This window comes from Dermacentor variabilis, unplaced genomic scaffold, assembly GCF_050947875.1.
Source record: "Dermacentor variabilis isolate Ectoservices unplaced genomic scaffold, ASM5094787v1 scaffold_16, whole genome shotgun sequence".
In the NCBI taxonomy this organism is placed as follows: domain Eukaryota; kingdom Metazoa; phylum Arthropoda; class Arachnida; order Ixodida; family Ixodidae; genus Dermacentor; species Dermacentor variabilis.
In genome coordinates, this window is record NW_027460324.1 from 7,760,260 (window position 1) to 7,776,666 (window position 16,407).

General features: G+C 45.1%; 1 protein-coding gene across 3 annotated transcripts in view; it reads right to left on the reverse strand.

Moving 5' to 3' along the window:
* The window catches only part of LOC142568069 (uncharacterized), a 368,896-nt gene that overhangs the window by 283,548 nt on the left and 68,941 nt on the right, over positions 1-16,407 (reverse strand). For all 3 annotated transcript variants that reach the window (XM_075678155.1, XM_075678154.1, XM_075678153.1), the window contains exon 5: positions 1,600-1,778. In XM_075678155.1, coding sequence (XP_075534270.1) covers positions 1,600-1,778 — 179 coding nt within the window. The remainder of the gene's footprint in view (positions 1-1,599; positions 1,779-16,407) is intronic.

A 16,407-nucleotide genomic window follows, 5' to 3' on the forward strand; every position in this document is an offset into this window, starting at 1 on the left:
AACTCCGAAAATGATCACCTGAGAATATTGCCCCAGTCCACTTCAAGAAGCACTATTGGGCTTTTGTGGTCTTGCGCATGCTAGACTGCTCAGGCTAAGAACCGAGGATCTTCTGAACCTCACAATCTTCTGACAAGATTTTCTCAGCTTTGGTAACTCAGTTTTTCTCATTTTTGTTTTGCTGAAAAGTTGAAGGTTTAGGAAGGCAAAAGGGCATCAAATGTTACTTTGGGAAGCTTTAAGTTTTTAGAAAGGGTGAAATAAGAAAAGTATTTCTCCTCAGTCGATCAAACGAGAACTTTGAAGCTTCATAACATTTGTGTTAGGAAAGCTAGAACCACAAGATTACTCTTGTTGCACTTTGATATCTGTAGAACCCAATGAGATTTAATTCAACAGGATCTGCACAGCCAGTTTATTAAACATGTGATCAAATGACGTTTTAATAAAAAATTAATTTAATAATTAATGGCATGGTGTCAGTAGCAGTCCATAATTGATATGCACACATGACAATACATAATCACTGAAGTTTCCATCATCCCGACTTAAATAATAAAACAATGTCAAAAAACCTCTTCCTCTTTAATTAACTTAGAGTCAGAGTTGAACACCAGACTTTTGGTGGGAGTCAAACCCACCACCTTTAGTGGTAATTAAGGCAAAGATAATTAAGGCACAGGTAGGGATAGAGTTCCATGAGGCACTGGAACCCACAACCTTGGGTGCGAGTCAAACTCCCAATCTTTGGGATTGAAATAGACGACCAGGCGAATTAAAAGGGATGACTAAGCGAAGTAGATTAAGTGAATGAAGTGGGATGTATACGTCACATTGTCTATCCATAATGCATCAGTACTTGGGATTTCGTCTTCAAGTCGTCTTAGGGATAACATAAGGGACCCTGGGAATATTTCAATCCTAAAATTGGCATTTTCCGGAGGATTCGAACTCTACCTCTATGATGACCCCAATGGTGGCAGCTTTAGTGGTGTGTGACAGCAGAGCTTAGGGGACAGTGAACACAAGTCATCTTCCATTGAAAATGCCCATTTTCGGCGTACCCTAGAAAGATTTCCAAGCAATAACAGCAGCTTGCAATGACTGATTACTTAAGGTAATTACTCAATTTTAATGCATTTTTCTTTCCCAAGAAGACTGAGCCAAAAACAGTTTGCAGCATTTGTAAGCTTTGCCGCATAACACGGCAGTGTGGCAAAGCTGACTAAAAAATCGTATGGCAAGGCTGACTTGGGAAACCAGCAGACACTGTGCCACCCTTGCCCATTTTTCTTGCTAAGAAATCAGATGCACATTAGATTTCTACTTTGTGTAGGCGCTTTAGTGTCATTCCTAAGTTACTTTTCCACTTTGGACACATCTGATTCGGGGACGTGTTAAAATAGGGAAAATACTGCGAAATGAATCATCGGTAGTTTTTGGCAATTTCTCTGCATTTTTTTTTATTCAACCCGCCAGATAATTCGATCCATTTCATCGGTCCCGCTAGAGTCTAATCAGCGAATGTGGGCCGTGCCCGCATTTCCGGACCCTACCAAGCAGGCAACCCTGCGACAAAACACTGGCCGGCCCCCTCACCTGGCCTAGCCGTGGGCCCTGTGCGCATCACTGGAGCGGTGCCCTTCCTGCCCTGTGGACGCAATGGCGCCAGCACAGGTCGAGGATCCTGTCTCGCACCACCAACTGCTGCTGCTGCTTCCTGGCCCTGCTGCTGCACATCGAGAGCAACCTGGCGGCTGACGCGTGCCTCCAGGTGCCTGCATCAACGTTTAGCAGTGCCACAACACAGGTCAACTGCAAAGGCCCTTCCAACCAAACACACCGACATACACATTTTACACTTTTTCCGGTGACCGTCCCTTCACCAGCTAAAAACAGCTTGGCGCAAGATGTGCCTTCCTGTATTGCAACTTTTTCAAATGTTGTGAATTCTGTACCTGATGAATCGGTCTAATCCAAATGCGTGAGTTAAGCAAATAGTGGTGCATTTTATTAAATGAATGCGAGCACCAGCAAGTACGCTAGAATGTATGATGAGTCGTGTTATAAACAGCCAACACATTGGACCCATAGATCAGATTGAGCCGATCAGCAACTGTGCTCACAGCTATTGTTTTGCTCTGAATGTTACTAGTTTTGCTAGGCACCAGTTCGCCCAACCAGAAGAACTTCTCTAGTCACACACATGGCAGTCTTTTATTCTTTAGCATCCCAGCAGCTTGACCATAATGTGCCCAGCCCTTACCACCTACTCATTTCCACATACAGGAGCAGAAGTTCCTGCTCCAAGTTCTGCTAACTATACTGTTTCATACACAGTCGTGCTTCCCATATTAAAGAAAGATAGACATGCATCACGTAATTTCTTGTAATAGTAAGTCACTTTTAAGACACAAAATAAGGTGCAATGATATAAATTAATTTCTATGTTTATTTAAACCTAACTTAATTTAAAAATGTTATTTCAAGTAGTGGGCAAATTAAGTCTAGCATACAATGCTACTCAGCTATAGGATTGTTTTAAAATGAAGCTACATACTTGATCTTATAGATTCCTATATTGCATTTAAAGATACTTCAAGTGCACTTAAGATATCTATATTGGTGACAAGAGAAAAAAAGATTCTGCACTCTTGATGCTCTAGGGAAACAAATTAGGCTAAACATCAAATAAGCTAAATATGTTTTTTTTTTTTTTCAACACTCTATACTAAGCTTGAACAAACCTAAAGAACTGTGGAAGTTCGTTATATCAAATGAGAAAGAAAGTACAATGCCACCAATATCAGATACTCAAACAAGTATTACTGACAACATGAGAAAGCTAATCAATTCAACGATTATGTTGAGTCAGTATTATGTTAAGTCAGTAACCCGGTGGTACAGCTCCATCCAACCGCTCTCCCTACTGTGACCGTGCCTATGACCGCGCAATGTTGGGCGAGCCGTTGACACCCCCCTGCAAAAAATGATCCTGGCCCACCCGCAGTGCTTGCTCACACGGCCAATCAGAGGCTCTTGTGACTTCGTCATTCAAGGTGGTGCAAGTGCGAATTGTCTTGCTGCTTTCCTGTTTCACTGTGTTTGCACCTTGTGGGCCTTCTGCCGCAGTGTTTCCGTGATGAAGCGGCAGAATTAGCTTTTCGCCATGAAGCTTGAAATCATAAATCGGGTCGAACGGGGTGAGAAGTCAGATGACCCTTCAGCGTGCAAGATTCCGAGGAGCATTCAGCACTATCTTGAAGGGGGAGATTAGGGCTAAAGCGGACAAACTCGTGACCCTGTGTCCATGCCGCCCGACGCGCACGCACAGCCGCGTACAAGTGGTTCATCCGAAACTGCTTCAGACATGCCGGTTTTCGCGTGCCTGATGATGAAGCTTGAAATCATAAATCAGGTCGAACGGGATGAGAAGTCAGATGACCCTGCAGCGTGCAAGATACCGAGGAGCATTCAGCATGATCTTGAAGGGGGAGATGATGAGCGCGACGAAACCGTTGCTGGTGTTGCCAAAGTTTGGAGCGAGCTGCCAGAATTTCTGAAGCCGCTGAGGAGTCAACGGTCAACGAGTTTGTAAGTGCAGATGATGGTGTTGCAACCACGAGCAAGCCCGAAAACGAAGACGACATTGCCGACATGGTAGCGAGCGCAAGTGAAAGTGGGCACAGTGAGGAAAGCGACGATGGTCCTTTGCCCACATCCTCTGAAGTGATTGGTGCACACGCACTAGTCCGGTTCTTCTGTGCGAATGTGGAAGGTTGCAGCCTCAGCTGCTCCGACTCTTACACTATGTGGAGAAGTCCGTGCATTGCAGGTAGCGAAATTGCCCAAGCAGAAGAAAATACAGGACCATTTCATGCGAAACTAAGCTGGTTTCACCAATACAGTGATTTTAAATATGGTATGTCTTTTTATGATGTCCAATTCTTTAGTAGGCTTATATCGAATTACGCCCTATATCGAACTGATAGGCGTTTTTTTGCAAGTTCAATATAGCCGAGTTCGACTGTACAATGATGTTTTTTTGCAACGAGTGGTTGAGTACTAGTAACAGAATTTAACTGAGGAGTGCTTTCGTCATCGGGCAAGTGCTTGAATGTCCCAGGAGAGTCTCTAATCATGTCCTGCATTTACCTCAGTTTCTCAATTACTAAGGCACTGTTCACAATATTGACGCCTTACAGACTCCCAAGCACTAATCTATCACTTTAGCTTGACTTAATATTTGCCTTTACTGTGCCTTTAAGACATCTTGCCTTTGCTTTCCCAATTTTTTGTTTAGCTTGGTGCAGAATTATTTATCAGGTCCCTACACAAAAGGCGGTAATTTTAACGACTAAAGATCAAACTTGGCAGCTGGCAGTTCAGGAGTGCAACAAGGGTCTGTTTTAGAACTGCCTTTGTTCCTCGTATACATTAACACTTTGAGGGTAAATTTTTTTCTGGAAAATGGGACCCTCCGAGGTTGATTACTTTTGTTGCAGATTTTTTAGAATCTGCACAGTGACCTATTTCAAAAAAAGTTACGAAATTTTTTTTAAATTGACCACAAAGGGACAGAAAACATTTTTTTGTAGGTAAACTTGAATTGTTTATCTATGAATACAGTTGGGCTTGCACAAATATAAGAATAAAACAGACATTTGAACCTCACAATAACGAAATCGGCAGGGAACGCGAATCAATTGAATTTCGTTGGGGAATGAGACAGAACAGTTAGGGAATGTGTCACAGAGTGAAGCCTTACTGTAGAAATTCTGTTAGCCCACTTTGGCAGGCCTTGCTTAAGGCTAGAGAACCATATTGCCGGCAGCACAAAGTGCGGCCCATGCCTCAATCAGAGGTGGCGGCACTGCCGTGAAGCAGTATTTTCAGTTGGTCACTTTCAGACGTACAAAGCTTTTGCAACATTTTGCATAACTCGGCACCGGACACAGACCAATAGCACTCTCCACACATAGCCACGCTTCTCCAGCATAGGCTGTTGCCCATAGATGCTTCCAGTGCCAAGCGCAAAATAATTGTATCTCATAATCCCTTCAAAGTGATCGATCCAGAATGCAGCCCCTTCGCACCAAATCTATACCTTGCACCGAACTATGTGTGGATTTGCGCCAAATCTGTAAAGGAGGCCTGTTGCATGGCAGTGAAAGCAGCGTTCTTGATGCAAGGGACGCATATTCCTGGACGATCACTCAACGACGTCAGTGTGACATGAATTTCTTTAGCACTTTTCTCACTGAGCAGCACATTATGCACTGCACTAAGGGCACAAAAATTGCCATCACATGTCGGTAGCAACATGCGTACCACTTAAAACAGGAGATTAGCAAACAAGATGGTGACCATGACGTGTTTTCAGTGCATACGATCACTTTCAGTGCTTGATGGCTTTTGTGAACGAAAATGTCGGTGCCCAGGCAAACGTAATGTGGCATTTTATGCAATTTAGGTGCGAAGCAAATGAGTCCTTTTTGGGTCCACTAGCGTTGTGCGAGTACGCTGAGTATGCACTATACAGGGTTACGTTCCGCGAGATTTCATTGTCAAGAGGTACAAAATACACTGAATCCTTTGAGTGTTTGCCAGATATATGAAAATATTTTGTTGTCACTAGAATTTCATCATTGCGGAATGTTGTTACCGCAGGTTTCGACTGTATTCCGACTGGGCACTCGGGCCACATTGAAGGAATCACCGCTCAATTCACTTGCAGAAGAGGAACTAGCACGCACATCCGTAGCATAGTCTAACTGTGTGTGTGAGCACATGCAAGAAAAGTTTAGTGCCCGTCAGAAAAACCAAACGAGTACGAAAGTTACAGTAATCCTTCGTCTCATTGCCAACAAGGGCCGATCAGTTTTCTCCGAGTCTCAAGAAAAGAAATATAGGCATGGCAGCATCGTTAGTATACTGTGGCATCTTTTGTATATACAAGCACCTGCTTGTGAACAGATGTAATCGCACCCTGTGGGCAATAAGTTAGCGAGCATCAAGTGCTGACCCTTTGAAAGATTAAACATCAGAAAGACAATTTTTTTCGCGAGTGACAAATGGAAACATATCGCGAGACTAACCGACCCGTGCACGTGGATGCACGAGCAGTTGCCGACTTGATGGCATAAGAAATGATGACGATGATATGTGATGTTTATGGCACAAGGGCCAGGTCTGGCCAAAGAGGACCATGCAAGCGATTGCTAACATAAGGAAGCCATGCTATAAAAACCAAGATGCTACAGAGCAAAAAAAAATTCCTTGTATTCAGACATGGTGGCAGCATTTTCTCGGCAACAGAGCTGAACAGGTGTCGAATTTTTCAAACATACAGACGGCGTCGTAAGTGCATATACAGCATCGACCATTTGGGACTCGTTTGCAGCACCGTGCTTACGTCTTTGACCTTTGAAGGGTTAATATCATCTGTCTAAGCACATCTCGCATTAGGTTGTATGCAGACCATTGCATCGTTTTAGGGACATGCTTCTTTGCAGGCAGACCGTTACTTTGCAGGCTGACTAGTGCTGACACGTTCGTATAAGCGGAGCCAGTCGTCAACATCAGGACTGCCGACTCCATTGAAAACACCAGCATCCCGAGGGGGGGGGGGGGGGGAACGGCGACGTAGGTCGGGGCTGCAGGCGGAGACGGTTGTGTAGATGAAGTGCCGCCAGCAGGAGCCGAAGTTGCACTGTCGCCGTTGCGACTGCTGCGAAGCTCCATGACGGGTATGGGAAACGTCCACCTCCACTAAATTAATGTTACGTGTAGCTGTAGCCCAATGCTATATACATTTATTCAGAGGAAGCTAACGGAAGGCCACAATGGCGACGTTATATCAAGCGGGTCCACGTCGTCTTCCTTCTCTTCAGTGCAGCCACACTGTGGTGGCTGTTTCGTAGCAATATTATACTTCCTTATGTCAGTTGTCTTACGCTTGTTGATTAACTTGGAAAGCTCTGCCAGTTCTAATATAGCTGTAGGGTTAGAGGCTTTCATACATTGGCGTTTCTTAATGAAATCTTTCGTCTCCTGCGATAGCTTACTGGCATCCTGTCTAACGAAGTTACCACTGACTTCTATTGCACACTCCTTAACGATGCTCATAAGATTGTCGTTCATTGCTTCAACGCTAAGGTCCTTTTCCTGAGTTAAAGCCGAATACCTGTTCTGTAGCTTGATCCGGAATTCCTCTATTTTCCCTCTTACCGCTAACTCATTGATAGGCTTCTTATGTACCAGTTTCTTCCGTTCCCTCCTCAAGTCTAGGCTAATTTGAGTTTTTACCATCCTATGGTCACTGCAGCGCACCTTGCGAGCACGTCCACATCTTGTATGATGCCAGGGTTAGCGCAGAGTATGAGGTCTATTTCATTTCTAGTCTCGCCATCCCGGCTCCTCCCCATCCACTTTCGGGCATCCCGCTTGCGGAAGAAGGTATTCATTATCCGCATATTATTCTGTTCTGTAAACTCCACTAATAACTCTCCCCTGCTATTCCTAGAACCTATGCCATATTTCCCCACTGACTTGTCTCCAGCCTGCTTCTTGCTTACCCTGGCATTGAAGTCACCCATCAGTATAGTGTATTTTGTTTTGACTTTACCCATCGCTGATTCGACATCTTCATAGAAGCTTTCGACCTCCTGATCATCATGACTGGATGTAGGGGCATAGACCTGTGCTACCTTCAATTCGTACCTCTTAACAAGTTTCACAACAAGACCTGCCACCCTCTCATTAATGCTATAGAATTCCTGTATGTTACCAGCTATATCCTCATTAATCAGGAATCCGACTCCTAGTTCTCGCCTCTCCACTAAGCCCCGGTAGCACAGGACGTGCCCGCTTTTTAGCACTGTACATGCTTCTTTTGTCCTCCTAACTTCACTGAGCCCTATTATATCCCATTTACTGCCCGCTAATTCCTCCAATGGCACTGCTAGACTTGCCTCACTAGATAACATTCTAGCGTTAAACGTTGCCAGGTTTAGATTCCAATGGCGGCCTGTCCAGACCTAGGGATTCTTAGCACCCTCTGCTGCATCACAGGTCTGACCGCCGCCGTGGTCAGTTGCTTCGCAGCTGCTGGGGACTGAAAGCCGGGGTTTGATTGTCGTATTCATATAGGAGGTTGTGGCCAAATACTGCACCAGGGTGGCCAATCCTGCTCTGGTGAGGGAGTGCGTTACCGGTTCTGGTCACCGGGATCAGGCTGCACTCCAGGCCTCTTTATGCAGTTTTATCAACACGCAGATTTTTTTTTAATCCGGTGGAAAATTGCGCAGCATCGGGATTCGAACAACGGTCTTCTTGAATGTGAGGCGGATGCTCTACCTCTACGCCACCGCAGTATTATTATTATTATGGTTATTGAAGGACACAGACATTCAATACATCTTTTGACTGTGGAGCAATTTATTCTTATTCTTTCATGAAGCAGTGACGTGTGCAAGTACCTCCGCTTGGCAGATGGGAATTCCACAATATTTAAAACTTCACTGTGAACTACGTAATTATGAAAAGTGGATGAAACTATGCATAATGTTAGAGTCATCTTAGCGGATAATTGTCATGTTTGTTTCGGGATAGTTTCAATAAATCAAGAGTTGCAGCCATTTTCTGTAACTATACGCCCTCCGCAAACGGTCATGTATTGACAGCAGACTGGAATTCTGTAACGTGTTAAGACTTGCCTGTGAACTAATTATGACAAGTAAATGAAACCCAGCGTAATGAGAGAGCCTTAGAGTACTACTGGGATGGTGCACCGGGGAAAAAGTAATATGCCGAGCCCGCTTTTGTAAACAGAGTAACCGTGCTAGGTAAGTTGTGTTTCTTTGGCCCCACGATTCGAAACGATAGCTACGGTGGCAGTGAAATAGGCTAAAATACAGATATCCTAGCAAAGTTCATTCATTCATTCAACGTCTATACTTCGAAGCACTGGCGCAGCCAACGTAACCGGATGCGGCCAGCGCGGTTCGACGCGCCCGACATCGAGATGGCTCTTGCTCCATCCGCGCGTTCGTCGCGCTGACTGGGGTGGAGAAAAAAAATGTTGCAGCCTCACGCGAAAAGCGAAGCATCGGTTGCGATAGAAAATTAGTAGATAGCTATACGAAGTAAGGATAATAGTTTTATCGGCCGTATAAACTTGTAAGCATTCGCTTACTAAATAAATTAACAAACAAGCACTGTGTCACGCGCACACAGGTAAGCATGAATGCATCTCGCTCGATGACCACAGAAACTCACTGAAAAACGCTGGAGTGAGGACACGCAGCAGTAGCAGCGAGCGAACTGATGTTCGTACAGCTCTCGCTTCAATGCGAACGAAACGTAGAAAGCACATCGCATATGAAGCTACCGGCACTATGCGCACTCTGCAACATCGCAGATCGCTTTGAAGATGAGGCCCACGCGGGCCGCACTTTGGCCACGTCGCAGATCACTTTCAAGACGCATCGCCCGCATGGCCGCGCCGCAAGCAGCAGCTGCCGAAGATCGTCCTCCCGTCCCTCCCTCGCCTCACCCCCCCTGCCTCGCACGCGACAAGAGAGGGTGCGCTCCGCCCCATCTTCCCCATTCGCACACGCCAGATTGAGTCGCGTTCGCCGGCTCACCCTTGCACGCTCGTACACAAAGAACACGGCACGCGGCGACGGTGTTATCGTCCTTGTCACTGATCGAAAAAGCAAAGCTGCGCGACCCGCGTGGCGACGCCAGCGTGCTCCCGCACACTAGCACTCTCCCCATCCGCGATGATGCGGAGTTCGAATTATTGGTGGTGGTGCGGACTTCAGTCTGAATAATCGGGATGTGTTGCATATTGCTTTCAATACATCGTTGGACGGACCACGGCGACTACTTCGAATTATCCGAAATGTCGAATTAATGAGTAGTGAATTAACGACCTTTTACTTTATTTCCAACATTGGAGGCGAGATGGTGTAGCACGTCCTTGCCCGTACAACCTTTGATTATGGTGTGCTGTGTGCTCTCTGGTTGGTCATGCTTTAATCTATGCAACTTCAACGAATGCTATTGTGATGAGGTACAATACCTACACAGCCATGTTTGAACTCCGTGTAACAGTTAGCCGAGGAAAATTGAAACCATGCCCCTGTGCAAGCAGTTCAGAATAAATCAACGCCATGCCCTACACTGGCAAAAACAAAAGGCTCAGCTTACCAATGCAAGACCAGGAACAAAAGCAAACCAGGACCCAAGCAAAGAAAGTTTCCTGCTGTTGAAGAATGCATCAAATATTGGGCACGGCAGCGCAGTTGCGATGGTTACATCTAACCGTTTCGTCTTCTTCGTGCCACTTTGCTTCGTCCTGCTGTGTACCGTCACTGGGGTGCGCACGCACCAACCTGAACACGCCAGCTTCGCGCAGGCTGACCAGACCAGCGCGCAAGCCATCATAGTCAAAGATTTGCACGTGCAAGGTGGTCTTTGCGATTCACCATGGGACTGCAAGATACGTCACTCGACAGCGCCTGCGCAGCTGCATGGCCAACAAGCAGCGTCTCACCACAGCACCCGTATAAAAGGCCTCCCGCGGCACTACGGCTTCATTGGGCACGGCAGCTCGGTTGCGATGGTGGCATCTAACCCTTCCGTCTTCGTTGTGCAGGTGAGACGATATGGTTTACGCTTTCGGTCAAACGACCCATTTCTGCTATTGCTGCCGTGCCCACGGACTCGCCTTTCTGTTGATTCGGTCGGTTGTATATTGATTTGCATCGACATCACATTGTATTTGAGAACTGCTATTGTTGTGCGGTGATGTAGAACCTAATCCGGGACTTGACATAAACCAGATCACCAAACAACTTAAGGACATAGCCGCTGATATTAAAGATATGAATGAGGGACGCCTCGTTCAGATGGATCAAAAGTTAGAAGTGTTAACAGCAATCGAGGAAAAGGGGTCATTCTTTGAAAGTGATTTAACAGATATGAAGGTGCGCTTGCAAAGGCTTGAAAAGAGCTGAAGACCTAGAAAATCGGAGCAGAGGAGCAAATCTATTAGTATATGGCCTCCCTGAAACAGAGGGAGAAAGCAGTGAAAGCCTAGAAGCGGCTGTGAACGACAACATAATTAAGAACACTCTTGGTCTGGAACCCGTTGGTATTGAGCGCATCCACCATTTAGGTAGAAATTCAAGAAATAAAACCAGCGCAGTCATATTCAGGCTTCTCGACACTAGACAGAATACTCAAATTTCACGAAAAGCTTGCAAGCTAAAAGGCTCCAACTTGTCTATCGGTGAGGATTTCCGCCGCAAAATGCGGGAGACTAGAAAGAAACTCTGGGATAGTGCAAAACCCAACCGGGAAAAACACTAAAAAGTCTCTATCATACGATAAGCTCTACATTAATGATAGCGTATTTCTTTGGGATCATGAAAAATATGGAAGGGTGTCAATACAAAAAACACAGAAAGAAATCGTCCATCAACCCTAGGTCAAACAAATGTGAGACCCTAACAGAGAAACTTGAGACCCTAACAGTGCTTAATAAAAATTCGAGAAGCATAGTAAATAAAGTGGAACTCCTGGAAGGACTGTTACTAGAACACAAACCCGATATAGTGGCCATCACTTAAACCTGGCTATCCCCAGATATCTTCAGTCACGAGATATCTCCACCAGGTTACTCTGTTATTCGTAAAGATAGGCTGTCTCGTGGTGGCGGTGCGGCCCTGCTTAAGAATAATATTCCATTCATTCCACTCCCTGAAGTCTCCAACATGGAGGCTGTATTTTGTAAAATATCGTACAATGACACCGGTATATTTGCTGGTTGCGTCTATCGAAGCCCTACTAGTGGATCCGAAGGCGTGCTTGCCTTGCAGGAGTATATGCAGTTCCACGTTCGTTATAGCAGAGTGATCCTCATGGGAGACTTCAATTTACCAGACCTGAACTGGAGTACCATGCACTACACTACAGCCACATCCACAACACTTACGGATCTAATGCTAAATTTCAACCTTTACCAAGTAGTCGACCAGCCAACTCGCTCACAAGGCTCTACGAATAGCATACTTGGTCTCATACTCATAAGTAACCATTTCCCACTTCACGCAATTGAGACGGCGATAGTCGGTGGTATATCGGACCACAACATACCTAAATGTAAGCTCTCGCTTGAAGGCAACATAAAGAGGCTAAACCTGGAGCATGCTGTACTTGATTTTCGTTGAGCAGCTCATGACCGTATTCTCACTCACCTGGCACATGAGTTTGATGTTTTTCTCCAAGCAGTTTCAGAAATGTTTTGTGACATCAACACTTTGTGGCATCAATTTAAAGGGAAGCTGAAGAGTGTAGAATTCAATAAGACGCTCATATACGGATGCGGGAACCTTATAAACCATGTAGGTAAAATTTGGGGGTTTTTCTTCAATTAAGAGCGACGTAATCGTCGGTTAAAATTGCGCTGCAGCTCCGCCCCCCGTCGAATGCCGCGCGCTGCTGCTGACGCTGACGATGCGAGCGGAGACCGGAAACCGCGGTGTTGTGACGTCAACACTAGTGTTCCGTTCCTTCGTAACCTCCGCGACCGTGCCTGACCGTGCTTGTTTCTGCGTGCGTGCCATCGTAATCTGCTTCGATCGACCCTGCATTCCTTTGTTGGTGCGTCTGCGTGTATGTAGAGTGGTAGTCAACGTGCGCAGCATCAACTGAAGTGGTGGGCCGATCATGCCGGCTTTCTGTGCAGCCTACGGTTGCACGAACACCAGCGGCCACGACAATGTTGTCTTCCATTACTTCCTACAAGACAAGAAGCTTTTAACGAAGTGGGACCTTGTGATGCATTGTGCATGCTTCTGGTTTTGAGTAATTTCGTTAATTTCTAGACAGCAGCAGCAGTCCTTCATTGTTCATTGGGATACAGTGATGGCACGAACACCTATTAAAAGCGAAGTGTGTTTAAAATGGCATCAAAGACTACCAAAGAAGCATTTGCACTCATGAACAGATGCAAAGGACTACATAGTAACAAATTACCAAGTGCACCTTAGCTTGATACATTATCAAGCACGCAGCACGTATATGGCCAGCCCTGCAATTCGGCCTGCGCAGTTGCTGTATATGGCCACAGAATGAAAGAGGACTACTTGCCCCTAGCAGGCTTCCTAAACACAGCGCGAAAAGATCGGAGCAACAAAAACAAAGACGGCACGAGTGCAGACTGACTGATGATAACTGGTGTTGGAAGGCCTTATGAATACACGAACTCGCCCAAACCTGGATTTTGATTTACTGCGAGCTCCTTCGTGTTAGCACGCTGAACGGAAGGTGCATGTTTATCTCCCGCCCTTGATGGAGGTTTCGTCGCAAAGCGCCGCGAATTTTCTATTTGCACGTGTGTTGTAAAACAGCCTGCATGCAGCTACCATAACGCAGTGCAAATGTAGAGTTTGCATGTGCTGGAAAGCCGGCACACGCCAGGACGCTACGCTCTCCCCTTCTCTCGCGCACAGCGAGAAACCGACCGTCTCACGTAGCCGACGGAATTCGCTGCCTTTACGACTTCGGTTACGAGTAGTGTGCGGATCGCACAGGTGAACGTCACTACACGTACTACATGAACCGGGAAGCTTCTCACGCGTTTAAACCGTCTTTGTAGATTGCCAACAGCTTTGGACAGCGCACAAATGCCGACGATTGCATCCCTGCTTACGTTCCACGAGGAGGCATGCAGGAAAAACAACACTACAGTTGTTTGACCGGAAACGAGCTCACTAGATCGGCGAAAGATCGGCGAGATCACTAGATCGCTTTGCAAAAAACACTCACCAAAGAGCATTTCCAACACGAGGAGATCCCAAGACTTCGCTTTTGTTCGCGTCGAAAGCCCTGCTCGCACCAGCATCGTTTGCTTTTTCGAGAGGCTGGCTCTTCGCAATCGGCTCGTACATGTAGGGAGTAACGCCGAACTCCTCAGAAAAATGCAGTCTCTAAATTTCCCATTACCGTCTCAGAAAAACAGCACCAAACTACCTGGCACCGCGCTTCATGTGTAGCGGCAGCGGTTGGTTCGGACGAACACTAGTGTTGACGTCACGAGGCGCCCGACCAATCACAGGCGGAAACGAGACGCGTGAGCTGGGCGTGTCCGCTGCTGCACTTTTCGTCGAAATAAAATATATTTGCGCTTTCTTTCGCTCAATTTCGATACGATATTCGAATTCGGAGGGTTGAAAACCATTATGTACAGATGTTCACTCATTTTTTCTGGAAAACCTTTCAGCTTCCCTTTAAGTCAATCATGCTACACTGCACAACAAACTTCATCCTGATGAAACGTTGCAAACCACAAAAGAAAAACCCATGGATATCACTTGAGGTACTTCAAGCGAAGCGTAAAGTAATAAGACTTAGACATACTATTAAAATAAAAGGGCCAAATCAATCTCTGAAAGAAACTGACCTCCGCTCTCGCTGACTTCAGAGGAAAGTTAAAAAATGCAAAGCCTCACTATTTCAGCACAACATCCCCGACTTCATTACCAAAAATCCACACAGGTTTTGGAAATACTTTCGCCCATGTTCAGGTGTGTCACCTGAACGGTCTCTAGAAGAAAAAATGGCTCGAGCGAACACATTCAATAAGTTTTTCTTTTCGGTTTTCACTTCAGATAATGGCTTACTTTCCTCCCTACCCTGTCCACCTAAAACCATCGATTCATCAATTCAGAGACCTTGCGCTCAACCTAAACAACCGAAGCCAGACAGACATGATCCTCCTCGACTTCAGTAAAGCATTTGATTGTGTAAGCCATGCAAAATTAGTTGCAAAACTAGAGGCTACAATCAGGGATGGTCAAATTACTGCATGGATAAAAAACTTATTGCATCGAACACAGTACGGTATTGTAGATAGCCCCCCTTCCAGGTCTGTAGCTGTCACCTTCAGTGCTCCCCAAGGGTCAGTATTCGGCCCATTGCTATTTTTGATCTTTATTAAGGACATTGCTGCTAACATTGAATGCAGCATTAAGCTCTTCACGGATGATTGTATTACTTATGAAGAAATTGTCAGTTACGCAGACCACTTATAAACAGAGCACTCAATTTGGTGTCCAATTCGTGTAAATAATGGCAAATGTCAATTAACACCACTAAATCTGTATGCATTTCCTTTACAACAAAAAAGAAGCCTTTGGAATTTTCTTACTCCTTCGATGGCACTTGCCTGAATAAAGTAAATAACCACAAATACCTAGGCTTGACATTCTCTTCTGACCTTTCATGCAACTTGCATATTCCTCACGGATGATTGTATTATTTATGAAGAAATTGTCAGTTATGCAGACCACTTATAAACAGAGCACTCAATTTGGTGTCCAATTTGTGTAAATAATGGCAAATGTCAATTAACACCGCTAAATTTGTATGCATTTCCTTTACAACAAAAAAGAAACCATCGGAATTTTCTTACTCCCTCGATGGCACTTGCCTGAATAAAGTAAATGACCACAAATACCTAGGTTTGACATTCTCTTCTGACCTTTCAGGCAACTTGCATATTGATAATATGACCTCAGCTGCATTATGCAAGCTTATGATGTTTACGCCTTGCACGGAAACACACCAGACTACTAGCCTATACAACTTTTGTTCGCCCCGTCTTAGAATACGCTAACATCTGGTTTCTGCACACATCAACTAACATATCAAAACTAGAAAAGGTGCAAATAAAAGCTGCGAGGTTCATTTTTAACAAATACAAGCCCTATGACTCCCCCACAAACCTCTAAGCTGATGCAGGTCTGAAAACACTACCTGTTAGGGCCTGACAAGCCCGCTTAAAATTCATCTACCAACTAATGCATGGCAGTTATAAGATAGACCGAGCTAAGTACGTTACTTTGTCTACATCATGCCTATCGCGAAAAAATCACCCATTTAACTAAACCAGTACAGTGTTCGAAATGACACGTTCAAGTTTTCAATTTTCCCACGTGCGATCAAATAATGGAATCTCCTCCACTCAGACATTGTTTCCTCTCAGTCACTTTCATCATCAACCTACTAGAGACATCAAACAGAGAAGACTCCACTTAACACAACCACATATTTTAAACCGCAATATTTTTTCTGTGCGTGGAATTTCTGCATTTCAACCCCCAAACTGGCCGCTTCCGCACGGGCATCTGTTAGCTGTATAACTTTTCCAATGTTACATGGGTCATTTATTCACTATTTTTATATAAATTCTAGTAATACTATAGCTATAGCCACATTGTTATACCAACCAAAAGTACTGTATTTCGCATCATCATTGGTGATTTCTGCAGTAGTTAAGGAAACGTTTTCTCTTTTCTTTCTTTCTTTTACTTTACCATGTAGCGTGACCTGTTT